A 15,151-nucleotide genomic window follows, 5' to 3' on the forward strand; every position below is an offset into this window, starting at 1 on the left:
TGAAAGGGAAATGGTTTGGGGGAACCTCTTATCAGAGTAGAGAGAGTGTGGAATGAGCTCCTAGCTGAAGTGGTGGATGCAGGGTCAATTTTAATGCTCAAAAATTTGGACAGGCTCATGGATGGGAGAGATATGGAGGGCTATGGACTGGGTACAGGTCAATGGGACTGGGCAGACTAAGAATTTGGCACAGACGAGAAGACCTGCCGCCTTGCCTCCCTGCTGCCTCGCCAAATAATTGTATGTCTCTCAGAACATTGCTCTGTCACTCTGGTCCCCCTGCCCCTGCAAATCTAGTGTAATTCCACTGGAGCAGCACTAGCAAACCTTCCGCAAGGATATTAGTCCTCTTCCAGTTCAGAAGCAAACTGTCCAGTCAGAACATGTCCCACCTTCTCCTCCACAAAATCTCTAACTATGGAATCCTTTATGACTACAGCTCACTTCTTCTCCCTTTTTAGCCACAGGACCAGACTCTGTGCCAGAGACCTGATTGTTGTGACTTGTGCCTGGTAGATTGTTCCCCTTAACAGTATCCAAAATGGATTACTTGTTATTTAGGGGAATGCCTACAGGGGGACTCTGCACTCCCTGCCTGTTCCCTTTCCTTCTCCTTAATGTCACCCATCTACCCTCCTCCTACCTCCTAGTTGTGACAGTGTCCCTGTAACTCCTGTCAATCAAACCCTCTGCCTCCTGTATCATCCGGAGTTCTTCCAGCTCCAATTCCTTAATTCAGTTTGTCAGGAGCTGCAGCTGGATGCACTTCTCGCAAATAAAATCATCTAGGATACTGCTGACTTCCCTGACAACCCACATCCTACAAGAGGAGCATTCCCCTGCCTTGGTTGCCATTTGACCTCTCTTCCTTTCTCGCTAAGAAGGAATAAAGAGGCACTTGCTAAATGCAGGGAAATTGAATTAATGTAACTTGGTATTTTGGTTGCCATGGACAAGGTAGTCTGAAGGAATAGTTTGTGTAGTAGACCGCTCCTTGGACTGATTGTCCTGCCTATCCCATTCTTTAAGATAAAATATTGGTTCAAGCAATAGGAATGTTTTTCTTTGAATGCTTAGTTTTATTGTATCTGGACATTTAAAAAAAACGTTAGTTACATAAAGTCATATTCCAATCAGTTGGTCTTGTGACAATGAAAATGTGGTGCAATGGCAAGATAAGGTATCACAAAGGTGAGCACTTTGAATCTTTGCGTATGGTGGATTTCAAATTCTCATAATGATGAATAGTAAACAAAAGTATGAGGTGTAACTTGGCTGAGATGGAATGGAAAATGGCAATAAAAGATGTGACAGTCCATGAGCAATGACTCACAAACAAAGAATGCATGATTTTCAAAAAGTTTTTGAAAGCACAAACATAAAAAAAACAAACAAAAAAAATGGATTCCTTCTCCCACTTTGAAACGTCTTCCTCCTCCTGGACACCTCGTTCTGGCCTTCTACCTGTTCTAGATCTTTATATTTCTCCATCCCATTTCTCTTGCTGACCTGTCTGTCCATGATTGCATGTACTGCCAGTAGTGGTTAGCACAATGCCTTTGCAAGATCAGCAATCCGACAATGTCTGTCAGGAGTTTGTACATTCTCTCCGTGACCTGTGTGGGATTTTTCCTGGTGCTCTGGTTTTTTCCCACCCTCCGAAAAATCCAGGGTGAGTAGGTTAATTGGGTGTATTTGGAAGGTTAGGTTTCATAGGCTGGAAGCACCTTCTATCATGCTATATCATTAACATTAAAAATTAACCTGGTTGTCCCTCTTCACCTCTATGATTATCAGTGTACCCTTCCATGTAGAGCACAGAGCAGTTCAGAAGCTCCACCCACCTTCATTCACTATCATTCTTTTCCAGTATTTAATTGAATCTCACTGTTAAATGTGAGCTCCATATTCTTGCCACCTGATAAGGCATTTTTTTCCCCTGACTTCCTGATTGGGTTTATTGTTGTCAAATATTATCTTTATCCTCGAGCTTTGATTTGTATATTCAACTGTTTTCATGGCTACAAAATCCTGCAAGTACTCAGGGTATAAAGCAGACTCAATAGAGGGAAGAATACTATAATTGGTTACACAGGGTATATATCACGCCCCAAAAGTTAAAATAAATGGGATCCAACAGTATCAGATAGATGTTTTCGCTGTAAGAAGGAAACGGGAACAACAGTACATACAATTTGGGCATGTGAGAAAGTGGAAAAGTTTTGGGAAGATCTAAATCAGGTATTAAATAAAATCACAAAAAGCAACATACCAAAAAATCCACAGATCTTCTAAGTAATATAAGAAATAAAGAATTAGGCCTCAAATTGGATGAAGCACAAAAAAGATTTATTATGATAGCCTTAGCTGCAGCAAAAAAATGCATTATGTCAACCTGAAAATCAGAAGAGAGCCTGAGAGTACAGCAATGGTACATAGAAATGAATATTGGAAAAAATAACATTAAATTTAAAAAATAAAGTCACATTATTTGAATAAATCTGGGAACCATAGATGGAACACAACAGAGAGGGCCTACCGCGGACCTCCACCCCTTAGAATGGCAGAATAAGAAGACGAAATGAACTGATCCAGTGTGTAAAAGTGGATGACACAATTTTCTTGTTTATTTTCATTGTGTGATGACATTGTTTAATGGGTTTATTATATTGTATATGTTGAACGTTTAATGGGTTTGGAGGGGGGTGGGAGGGAAGGGAGGGGGGAAAAAGGGGAGAAAATGAGACTGTATATTCAAGAGGGAAATGTTTGTGTGTATTTTGATTAATATGGTTCATAGTGTGAAAAATAAAAAAAAAGAGAGGGAAGAATACTGATTACCTATTGAGTTAGCAAACTCAATTCCACAATTGTATTAACCGTTTCTCAAAATTTTGTGACCTTTTGAGTTTCCTGCATCTACAATATTTTGCTTTATGTAACTCATTCACAATATAAATCCCCCTTCAGATCTTCTTACATCATTGTTAGCTACAGGTGAGGGGCCAGAAATGTTGGTTATGTACCTTTATCTTTGCTGCATAAAGTACAATGTTTGACCTGCTGAGTTTCTCCAAAATTGTGTTTTTACTTTTTTTTAAGCTAATGTTCCTTTATTTTAGAGCAACAGGAATAACTTGGGTAATTATAGGTTGCTAAGCCTTGTGTCAGTGCTAAGGAAGCTATTGGAGAAAATTTTTAAGGACTGGGTTGATGTAAGTTTGGAAAGGCAGCAACCAAGAGTGACTTTGTGCAATAAAAAAGCTAGCCATTTCACTTAAATGCCCCCTCTCAACTTGAATGAATCTTTTCTAATATTTGACATCTTTACCCTGAGGAAATTAGTCTGATTGTCTGCTCTAACTCTGCCTCTCGTAATTTTATCAACTTCAGTTTCTGTTGCTCCGGAGAAAACAAACTACATTTTCAAACTTCTCCAGATAGCTCAGTAATTCGGCATGGAAACAGGCCCTTCAGCCCAACTTTCCTACATTGACCAAAATATCCCAACTGCTTGTTTTTAGCCCCATTTCTATCGAAAACCATCCTATCCATGGAGCTGTCCAAGTTTTTTTCTTGTGTTGCAATAGAACTTCCCTCTACCATCCCTCTGCCAGTCAGTTCCATATCCTCTCTATATATTAAAAAAAAGGCTCTTTTAAATTTCTCCCCCCTCACCTTAAACCTACTGATACCCCTTTTTCTGGACAAAAGACTAAGTTCACCTGATCTATTCTTGTAATTCAATGTGATCACCCTTCGTTCTCTTTCTTTCATTTCAAGGAATAAGCCCTTGCCTACCTTATTATCACGCCTATTCTATCTACATACTGGACCATTGAGCTGCCAGTCTTGCCCTTCACTCAACCATGTTTCTTTGACTGTAATGTCCCAATCTCCTGAGCCAGTCCGCACCCTGAGATCATCTGCTCTACCTATTAGACCTCTTGCATTGAAATGCATTTTCAACCATGGGTTTTTCCCTCTTTGTGGAACTCCTGCTAAATTTACTCTCTTTGAGATATATTAGCCAACCTCTCATCTGTCTCATCCCAACTCTGTGCTCTGTCTTTACCAATCTAGTTTAAACTTTTCTGAGTAGAACTGGCAGATCTTCCTGCCAGAATGTTGGTCTCCCTCCAGTTCAGATGCAACCTGTCTCCCTCTTTCACCGCCTCTGCCTCAGAAGTGATCCCAATGATCAAAGGACCTGAATCCCCACACCAACTCGTCAGCATGCATTCACTTGGGCTATGCTTCCATTCCTAATTTCACTAGCACATGGCACTGGAAGTTTAAAAACATTTGATACTGAGCCATGAAAGATACAAAGATGAGAGATTAAAAGCTTTGTTAGATGTGCTTGCATCATTGCCTAACTTGTTTTGGATTTGATAATTAGGTGACTATAATTCTCACAAGCTTCTCTCTCTCTCTCTCTCTCCTCTTAAGGATCCCAATATTACTCTTCACACGGATAGTCCAGATCTCACATCATGCTTCCAGAATACCATCCTCGTTTGGATTCCATGCATTTACCTCTGGGTGATCTTCCCTCTATACTACTTGTATCTTCGGCAAAGCAACAGAGGCTACATCAGGGTCACCATACTCAACAGAGTCAAAACAGTAAGTGTGTGGTTCATTGACATACAAGATTTTGGAAAGCCTGAAGCTATCACCAGGTTTCAACTACCATCAGGGGAACAGGAGACTGGTAGTTAAATTGGTGGGCTTGGTCCAGAGGTTATTCCTAGTGAATTCCTCTGAGCCAAATTCCTTCATTGAAAGCAGGGAATGAAGTAGGATGGATTTTTAAAAATGTAGATATACACAATGAGCCACCCAAATACCCCATTAACTTGCAACCCCCATATGTTTTTTTGTATTAAGATTGTTGTCCACTGTCTGAAGAGGGTGCACAAAATTATTGAGGACCCTTTCCACCCAGGATCTTCCAGCTGCTCCTTTAGGGGAAGAGATACAGGACGATCACAGCCAGCACCACTGGACTGAGAAGCAGCTTCTTCCTATGGGCAGTGAGAATGCTAAACAACAAAAGGAACTGCTCACACTAACCATTTGATAGTCTCAATCACAAAACAATATTGATTTATTTATATGAACATTTGTCCTGCATGTGTATTGTATGTGTGGTTATGTGTCTGTATGTTTTGCACTGAGAACTGTAAAACAGTTTCATCAGGTTGTACTTGTGCATTCAGATTACAATAAATGATTTTTGAAGGATGGAGGGAAATGGAGCACCTGGAGGAAACCCATGCAGACATGGGGAGAATGTACAAACTCCTTGTAGACAGTGCAAGATTCGAACTGGTGCTGTAACAGTGTTGCGCTAACTAACTGATTTAATATGTTAGTTCCAATTACAAATGACTATAGAGCAATTAATATCCTGGATACAAATTTTACATTCAGGTTGACTTAAATTTTTCAGAGAAAGAAATCCACACATCCAGACTGGTTGAAAATCATTTTTCCCCTAAAAAGGCTCAAGTTATAAACAAGCCACAACAAATTAATGATTAAGGTGTGAATTACTTGGTATTGACAAAGCACTGGATATAGAGAAGATATTGATAAGTTAAATGAGTGGATAGAACATGGCAAATGAAATAAGAAAAATATAAAAGCAGAATGTTGGAAATGAAAGTTTAAATGTATTGGTGTAGCAGTCCTGCAGGAAACTTTCAGCTCATCCAGGCTGATCAGCAGGCATCCTGCAGTATTAATCCCATCTCTCAGCTCATAGTCCATAACTTTCTATTGATTCAGATACACATCGAGACTGTCAGAGACTCACCTTTAACTGTGTCTCAAGCAGTCTATCCGAGGTACTCAGTGCACTGTGCTCTCTCTTAGGGGGAACAAGATTTAGAGGGGATCTATCTTAAATCCATGTCCTCTAGTTTTACTTGTCTCTGATTGCAATCTACCTGTTCCATTTTGTTACTTCACTCCTATCTCATCAATTCCAGAGAGCAGACCTAGCTTCTCCAGTCTTTCCTCGCCACTGAACTGCTCCATTCCCAGGCAGCATCTTGGTGAATCTCCTCTGCATTTAGGAGTTAAACATGCTGAGTAAAGTTTTGAAAAGTTGGTGCATGATCTCCTTTTCGATATCCTGACTAAATATAGCCAGTATTCCATTTGCATTCTGAATTATGATGTAGACCATTGTTACCAGCTTCAACGATGACTGGACTTGAACTTCAAGCTCCCTCTGTTCCTCAGTGCTCCTTTAGACACTACCATTCATGGTTCTTGCCTCGATTTGTTCCCAAAATGCATCGCCTCACATTTGTCTGGATTTAATGCAGTCTGTCATTTTTCAGCCCTTTTCACCAAGATGATATCTCTGTGGTCTTGGACAACCTTCCATACTATCAGCATCTCCACCATCTTCATGTGATTTGTGAACTTGCCGACCATGTCACATGTATTTATAGTCAATTCATTCATGTATATTACAAGCAGAAAGGTCCCAGCACCAATCCTTGAGGGACTCCAAGTCATGGGCATCAAGTCGCAAAATCAATGCTCTTCCATCTCCCTCTATTATTAAGACATTAGAACAGAATTAGACCATTCACATCATGGCTGATGTATTTTTCTTCTCCATCCCATTTTTCTGCCTTCTCTCCATCTTCTTTAACAACCTTAACAATCAAGAACCTACAATCCTCCACTTTAAATATCCCCAAAGACTACATCCACAGCCAACTCTGGCAAGAAACTCAAGATTCACCAACCTCTGGCTGAAAAAATTTCTTCTCATCTCTATTGTAATGTCCTTTTATTCTGAGACTGTGCCCTCGGTCCAAGAATCTTCCACTACTGTAAACAGTTTATCCATGTTCACTCTTTTGAGTCCTTTCACTATTTGATAGGGTTCAATAAGATTTCCCCCATAATTCTTCTAAGCTCCAGCACATAGAAGCTCAGAGCCATCAAATGCACCTCAACTTTAACTCTCTCATCCCCACAATCATTCTCCTAGCCTCCTCTGGACCCTCTCCAAAGCTAGCACATCTTTCCTTGGATATGGGTCCCAAACCTGCTCTCGATACTCCCAAGTGAGGTCTGACCAATGCATTATAAAACCTCAGCATTACATATTTGCTTTTATATTCTAGCTCTCTTGAAATGAATACTCACATTGCATTTGTCTTTCTTGCAACCGACTCAACCTGCATGTTAATCTTTAGGGAATCCTGCATTATGACTCGTAAGTCTCTTTGCACCTCTGTTCTCTAAGTTCTCTCCACATTTAGAAAATGTCTACCCTTTTTTTCTTTCTACTAGAGAGCATGGCCATACATTTCCCTACACTGTAGTCCATCTGCTGATTCTTTGCCCATTCTCTCTCAAGTCCCTCTGCAGACTCCCTGCTTCCTCAACACTACCCACCACCTATATTTGTATCATCTGCAAACCTGGCCATAAAACCACAGTTTCGTCATCTAAATCAGTTACATACTGTGTGAAAAGTAGCAGACACAACATTGATCCCTGCAGAACACTGGTCACCAGCAGTCAGCCAGAAAGATCCCCTTTATTGTCACTATTTTCTTTCTACCTTTCCTGTAATACCATGGGCTCATATCTTGTTTAGCAGCTTCGAGTGTGACACCTTCTCAAAGGCCTTCTGAAAATCCAAGTAAATAACCCAATGACTATCCTTTGTCCTGCTTGTTACTTCCTCAAAGAATTCATAAGCCAGGTTGCTGTTCATTGACTTCAGCTCTGAGTTCTCCAGAGGCTGGTGGAGAAGCTGTCCTTGCTGGGACTCAACGCCACTCTCTATCATTGGATCCTGGGCTTCCTAACAGAAAAACCACAGTGTGTCTGGGTCAGTAAAAGGACAGTCATGCTGAGCACTGGCACACCCCAGAGGTGTGGGCTCAGCCCGCTCCTGTTCCAGCTACTGACCCATGACTGTGTCGCCAGATCCAGCTCCAACAGTGTCGGCCTCATCAGTGTCGGCCTCATGAGTCACATGACAGTGAAGAGGTAGAAAAATCTCATGAAATGGTGTGAAATTAATAACCTGAGTCTAAACAGGAACAAGGCAAAGATGATCGTGGACTTCAGGGAGGACCAGGAACGACCACCCTCATCTACACATCAACTCTGTAGTGGAGAGCACCAAGTTCCTTGCAGTTCACTTAATTGGTGATGTATCATGGACACTCAACATCTCCTCACTTGTCAGGAAGGTGCAACTTCCTGAGAAGACTGAGCAGGCAAGGCTACTGGCCACCATTATGTCAACCTTCTATAGGAGCTTGATTGAAAGTGTCTTGGCTGGCTGCATCACAGTGTGATATGGTTGCTGCAGAGAAATGGATTGGAGGTCAATCCACAGGACCATAAGAGTGGGAGAGAAGATCACTGGAGTCTCCCTCCCCCCCGCCCTGCCCCTCCAATTGATGTGAGTTACTGGGATCGTTGTCTGAAGAGGGTGTGCAAAATCATTGATGACCCCTTCTACCCTGCATACAGCATCTATCAGGGAAGAGATACAGGAGTATCAGAGCCAGCACCACCAGGCTGAGGAACAGCTTCCCAAAGGCAGTGAGACTGCTAAATGACCAAAGAAACTGTTCACACTAACCACACTAACTCTCATATTCATGAAACAAATGTCTATTTATTTATTCATTTGTAGAGCTGTATACTTATCCTGCATATGTATTATTTATCTGTATGTGTGTTATGCCTGGTTGTGTTTTTGCATGTTTTGCACAGAAGACCGGAGAACGCTGTTTTGTCAGGTTGTACTTGTACAATCAGATGACCATAAACTTGACTTGAATTCCATCAGATTTGTCGGTTAAGATCTCCCCTAAAGGAAAATGTGCTGACTAGCGCATTTTATCATCAGCTTTCCACTACTCTGAAGCCACATCCTTAATAATGAACTCTAGATTCTTACTGAAGTTAGGCAAAGCAGCCTATAATTTCCTGACTTTCATCTCTCTCCTTTCCTAAAGAGTAGAGTGATATTTTAAATTTTCTAGTCATCTGCAACCATTCCTGACTTTAGTGATTCTTGAAAAATCACCATTAATGCCTCCACAATCTCTTCAGCTACTTCACTCTGGGGTGCATTCCTTCTGGTCCAGGTGACTTACCTACTTGCAAATCATTCAGGTTCCCAAACACCACTTCCTTAGTGACTACACTGACCTGCCCCCTGATTTTCTTGATTTTTCGGGCACGCCACTGATGTCAAAGGCCTAAGTAAAGTCTGTGTAAATCACATGTACTCCTCTGCACTCTTCAGTGGACTTTAAATTCTCTGAAGAGGTAACAATCAAGTTGGTCAGACAGGATCTGTCCCTAACATTTATATTTGCTATTTCTGATTAGTTTCTGCCTCATTATCTGATGATCATTAATTCTTTGCCTCAGAACCTTTTTTCCCAATATCATCTTTAATGCTGATGTTAGGTTCTCAGGTTATAGTTATCAGGCCTTGTCCTGCTGCCTTTCTTTAAAAAGTGGGAACCACATTCACATTCTCCATGGAAAAAGGCCTTTTAGCCTGACTCTCACATGCTCATCAAATTGCCCATCTGAGCTTGGCCCATACATCACCAACCCTTTCCCATCCATCTATTTGTCCAAATGTCCATTGACCATTGTAATTCTATCTGTCTCCACAACTTCCTCTGGCAGCTCATTCAATATACCCACCACCCTCTGGAAAATGTTGTCCCTTTTAAATCCTTTTCTCCTCGCCCTTAGCCTATGATGTCTGCATTTGGGCTCTCCTACCTTGGGGATAAACTTTGCCTATGTTGGTCATGATTTTGTACCTGCTCTAAGGTATCCTCTCACCCTCCAGTTTTCCAAGGGAAGAAATCGTCAAGTTTATTGTCATCTGATTGTACAAGTACAATCTGATGAAACCGCATTCTCCAGTCCTTGGTGCTAAGCACATAGACAAACAACCAGACATAAAGCACATACAGACAATTACATATGTAGGAAGTATTTCATCTATACAAATAAATAATGCTTCATGAAAATAAGAGTTTCAGATAGTGTGAGCAGTTCCTTTGGACATTCAATATTCTCACTACCCAGGGGAAGAAGTTGTTCCTCAGCCTGGTGGTGCTGGCTCTGATACTCCTGTATCTCTGTCCTGACAGAAGCAGCTGAAAAATACTGTGTGCAGGGTGGGAGGGGTCCTTAATGATTTGGAAAGAAGTCCTGTCCTATCCAGCTACTCCAGATACATCAAGCTCGCCAACCCTAGTCATGTCTAGAGAATGTCTTTTTAAACCCTTTCCAATTAAGTGACATCTTTCCTCTAGCAAGATGACCTTCACTCAGTTCCAAATGTGGCCTTGCCTTATACATCTGTACCTTGATAATCCTCCTCAAGCTAGAATGTGCTGCCGGGAAGTGATGCAAGCAGATCTGACATTGGTGTTTTAAAAAGCATTTATTCACATAAACAGACTGAAATGGAGGTATGTGGCCACATGCAGAGAGATGGGGTTAGTTATATTAGCAACATGTTGCCCAAAAGACCTGTTCCTATGTTGGTCATTTATATGTTCCATGTTCTTGTTTAAAACATTGACAGTAGTGCTGATGTAGGATTGTTGTCACAGAGTTGTAGTCAAACAGAACAGAGCAGGCTATTTAGACCAACTTGACTATGCTGCCCATTTGCCCCCTTTAGTCCATATCTTTATTCAGCCCTTCCTATTCAAGTGCCTTCAGAATTTTGTAACTGTATCCATTTCTGTAGCATTCTCTAGGAATTCATTCCAAATGTGAACTACTCTTTGAGTGGAAAGTGTCCCACTCAGGTCCCTCTTGAATCTCCCCACTCCCACTTTGGGACTAGAGGGCATTGGTTCGGAATAATTTCCCCAGGAAATGGACTGTTCCAATCACTTCATCCATTCCCCTCACAATCTTTTAAAATCTTTGCTATCCTGTCCAAATTCTCATGTTACTTGTGTGCATCAATCCCGGAGGAAAACTGGAGAATCTCCTCAGGATCTTTTCCAATATATTGATAACCATCGTATTGCTGAGTTACTGGAACGACTCACAGTACTGTGAGTGTTGTCTTACCAATGCCTTGTACAGCTGCATCATGATGTCCCAACTTTGTACTTAGTACTCCACCCCATGAAAGCAGATGTCCCAAACATCGTCTTCACCATCCTGTCCACCTGAATTGCCACTTTCAGGGAATGCTGTCTGTAGCCCTAGTTCTCCCTGTTCTATGTATCTCCACCGTCCTGCTGCTTTCCATACGTGTCCTACTCTGATTTAACTTCCAAAATTCTAGCAGCGCACAGTTGTCAGACTTAAATTCCACTTGCCTCTTCTTTGGTTCATCTTCCCAACTGATCTGGATCCTGTGGTAAACTTGGATATCCTAAAAGACAGTGGAAGGACTCGGGTTATGATGGATGTGAGAATGGGTATGGGGGGTGGGGGGGTGGTGTGGGGAGGCACAGGCGAGGCAAGCAGACACCTCTGATTATATTGGTCTTGATCAGAGAATACACCATCAGCTTGCCCTCTGTGCCAAGAGGAAGTTGTGCAGGTAAGAGCATGTGATCCTTCTCAGGGGCTTGTGAATCATTAATGGATTAAAGAATATGAAATGTCTTTTGTGGAAATATAAAGCCATAGAATATTACAGCACAGATGCAGAAGCAGGCCCCTTTGGCCCTTCTAGTCTGCGCTGAACCATTTTTCTGCCTAATCCCACTGACCTGTACCCAGTCCATAGTCCTCCATACCCCTTCCATCTCTGTACCTGTCCAAATTATTCTTAAATGTTAAAATTGAGCCCACATTCACCACTTCACATGACAACTTGTTCCACTCTACTGCTACTCTCTTTGAACAAGTTCCCATGATGTTTCCTCTAAACGTTTCCCCTTTCACCTTTAACCCATTGTCCTCTGGTTTGTATCTCACCTAACCTCAGTGTAATCGGTAGTAATTAGTTTGTGTTTACTGGGAGCTTTTCCTCCCATAGTTTAATGCGCCATAAACTATCTCAACAAATTGCAGTATAGCTGAAATAATACTCTGTCATTCCTTGTGAATCTACATGTGCTATCTTGCTGCATTTGTTTCCATTTGTTATTTTTAGTACTTAACAATATGGCAGTACAGACAGTCCCCAGGTTAAATACGAGTTCCGTGACCTAGGTCTGTCTTTAACCCGAATTTGTATTCAAGTCAAAACCATTACATATGGTCCTTATTTAGTGTTAGTTAGTCAAATGTTTATCTTAGTTTATAGTATTTATATTACCTTTATATACATAAAAACACTTCCCATTACACTAAAACATCTTAAGCATACTAATACACTACATAATAATAATACAGGTAATAATACTTTTATTCGCACTTTAAAGCCATGCGGCAGCCATTTTGAAGGGTAAAGGGGTGGCCATTTGCGCACACTTTCTTCTCCCTCCCTCACCCGCCTGCTGCTTTGCCCAGGTCATGTGTGCAGTGTCGCCTGATAGCGGTGATGTAATGGCGCACACTGCTGCTGCTTCTTTGCCCTCCTCCTTCCCTAAGATCTGTGTAGCAGCAGGGAAAAAAGTCCTAACCTGTTTAACTTTTCCCTGTAACTCAGTTTCTGAAGCCTGGGCCATCTTAATAAATCTTCTCTGCACTCTTTCAATCTTATTATTATTTTTCCTACAGTTAGTACTCCTACAGTTGGAGTACACAATACTCCAAACTTGGCACTACCAATATTTTATACAACTTTACCATAACATCTCAACTCCTATACTCAATACAGGGTACTTTGATTTATGAAGGCCACTGTGCCAAAGGCTCTCTTTTCGATCCTATCCACCTGTGACACCAATTTCAGGGAATTGTAGATCTGTATTCCCAGATTCCTTTGTTCCACCACACTTCTCAGTGCCCTACCGTGTATGTCCTTTCTTGGTTCATCCTCTCAAAATTCTCAACTTTTTCCAGCCATGGCCCCCTTAGCACTCTGCTCAAAGTTCATGGACCCCATCCTTGTGAAGTAGTCAAGTTTAGTTGGTTTCTTAAATTAAAATTTAACACAGTAACAGTCCATTTCAGCCACGAGCCCATACTGCCCAAATTTCTTCTGTACTTCTACCTGCTACATAAAAAACAAATTATTTTATGATTTCGGTCTATGATTTCGGTCTATGGCCCCACCCCCTTAAATAAGCTGTGGGCCTCAGGGGGGCCTTGCAGCCCCCTGTTGAGAATGGCTGCAGACTAGGCTATTAAACAAGAAAGTCTGCAGATGCTGGGGTTGAGTGTAATACACATGTGCTGGAGAAATTCAGCAGGTCATGCAGCATCCATGGAAGGAATCGGTCACTAATATTTCAGGCCTTGGCTCTTAAGGCATAAGCAAAAACTGGTGCCTGAATAAAAAGATGGTGGGGGGGGGGGTGAACTATCATTAATTACCTCCCTCCTCTCTTACTCCTGCTTATCCTGCTCCACACTAAACACATTAAAAAAAAATCCTTCTCCTTTCCTCTAGGTTTACACATGGATGCCCCTTCTGATCCTTAAGGGGGCCTATTCATTCCCTAGTGACCCTTTTGTTCTTAATATATATCAAATAATTTTGGTTTCTCCTTTGCACTGTCTGCCTAAGCCATCTCAAAACCTCTGAGTCTTCTTTATTTCCCTCTTCACTATGCTCCTACATTCAGATCAGATTCCATTGTCGTGTATTAAAACAAAAATTTAATATTACATAAGATTGCCTTTCATTGGCCATAAGTGGGACAAAAATTCACCATTAGCATTAGTATTGCCTGGGACCCCTTACAATCAGAGAAAGAGAAGCAAACAAGAGCCCCCCCCCCCCCCCCCAGAGTCACCAAATATACAGGACTCCCACAGCCTCTGCAGCTGCACAAGACTCCAATTCAGTTCAAACCATCAGCAACCCAAGCCTCCAACATGTTGAGTAAGCCTTCAGCACCCAAGGTTCTTTGGGAACTCTCCCTGCTCTCAGCATCCTCTCTAATTCCATTTCCAATACCTGGTTCTCATGAGCCAGCCTCCAGCAGTCCAGAACATGGTGCGAGTCCTTTGACTTCATCACCCACAGCCTGTGCGAGTTCCTTGACTGCAAGTCACCAACAGCTCGCTGCCTATGTGTGTGTCCTTCAGCAACAGAGCCCCTCTCTATAGGGTCATATTTGTATCCCCTTCTATATGAAGGGTGTTCACCTCGTTTCTGATGCCCCTGTTTGAGTCTGCTGTTCTGGAGCCTGAAACCCCTCAAGGCCGCTGATGAACACAGGTGCCTCCATCTAGGGCCCAGACCCCATGGTCGCATGATCTTGGCTCCTTTAACAGGCTGTTTAAAGTCTATAAGGAGCCAACAGCAGTAGGACTTTGCAGGGGAGCACTGTCTCCCCACTCTCCTCTGGTCCACACCAGCAGCAGTGCTACAATTACGGCAAATCTGGCGGACTAAGCCAACAGGCTGCATATTCCCTACTCTCGGTATTGTCTCCTTGATTTTGGTAGAGCCAGATGTTCAATGCCTGACACATCCAGTCCTCGTCGGATCAGAACTTTGGCCAATATACCAAACTCCCTTTTATCGGATTCTTAACCCATTCCTGACAATAATTCCTGACTATGGTTTGCTTATCCTTCTCACGGGTTTTCCCCGCACCCCAATTGGATATCATTAGTCCTAACGGACTATGTTTTGGTATTTTATCCTCCTGTCCTTCTTTAGGACTTTTTCCCTTGCTACTTCCTCCCCCCATATTGGCAGGAAAATAAAATTCCTCTTACCGGAATCCAGTAGCGCGCTTTCTTAACGTCCTCCCGTCGTTTGTTCTCAATGCCTCTTCTCGGATATCACTCGCTTCATCCACTGACCAGCTACCCGTCGTCCGGGAGTCCAGCTGAATCAGCCGGGGTGCATCTACTCCCGTCGTCAGGCGCTCTATCAGTGGAGGGAGTGCGATCCCGGACAAGCCCCCCAAGTTGTGAGAAGCAGAGATGCCTTCACAGAGTTAACTCGAGACAAAAATTGAGAACAAAGAACATTTATTTTACAACAATGCAAAGTTGGGTGCTTCCCCTTACCCTGGGAATA

General features: G+C 42.2%; 1 protein-coding gene across 6 annotated transcripts in view; it reads left to right on the forward strand.

Annotated features, from left to right (window-relative positions):
- Window positions 1-15,151, forward strand: part of abcc3 (ATP-binding cassette, sub-family C (CFTR/MRP), member 3) — a 133,270-nt gene that overhangs the window by 28,048 nt on the left and 90,071 nt on the right. For all 6 annotated transcript variants that reach the window (XR_011354807.1, XR_011354808.1, XM_069929662.1 and 3 more), the window contains exon 2: window positions 4,453-4,629. Coding sequence is in view for 4 of the 6 variants with exons in the window: in XM_069929662.1 (XP_069785763.1) it covers window positions 4,453-4,629 (177 nt within the window). In the remaining 2 variants the exon portion in view is untranslated. The remainder of the gene's footprint in view (window positions 1-4,452; window positions 4,630-15,151) is intronic.

The sequence above is a fragment of the Narcine bancroftii genome, chromosome 3, assembly GCF_036971445.1.
Source record: "Narcine bancroftii isolate sNarBan1 chromosome 3, sNarBan1.hap1, whole genome shotgun sequence".
NCBI lineage: Eukaryota > Metazoa > Chordata > Chondrichthyes > Torpediniformes > Narcinidae > Narcine > Narcine bancroftii.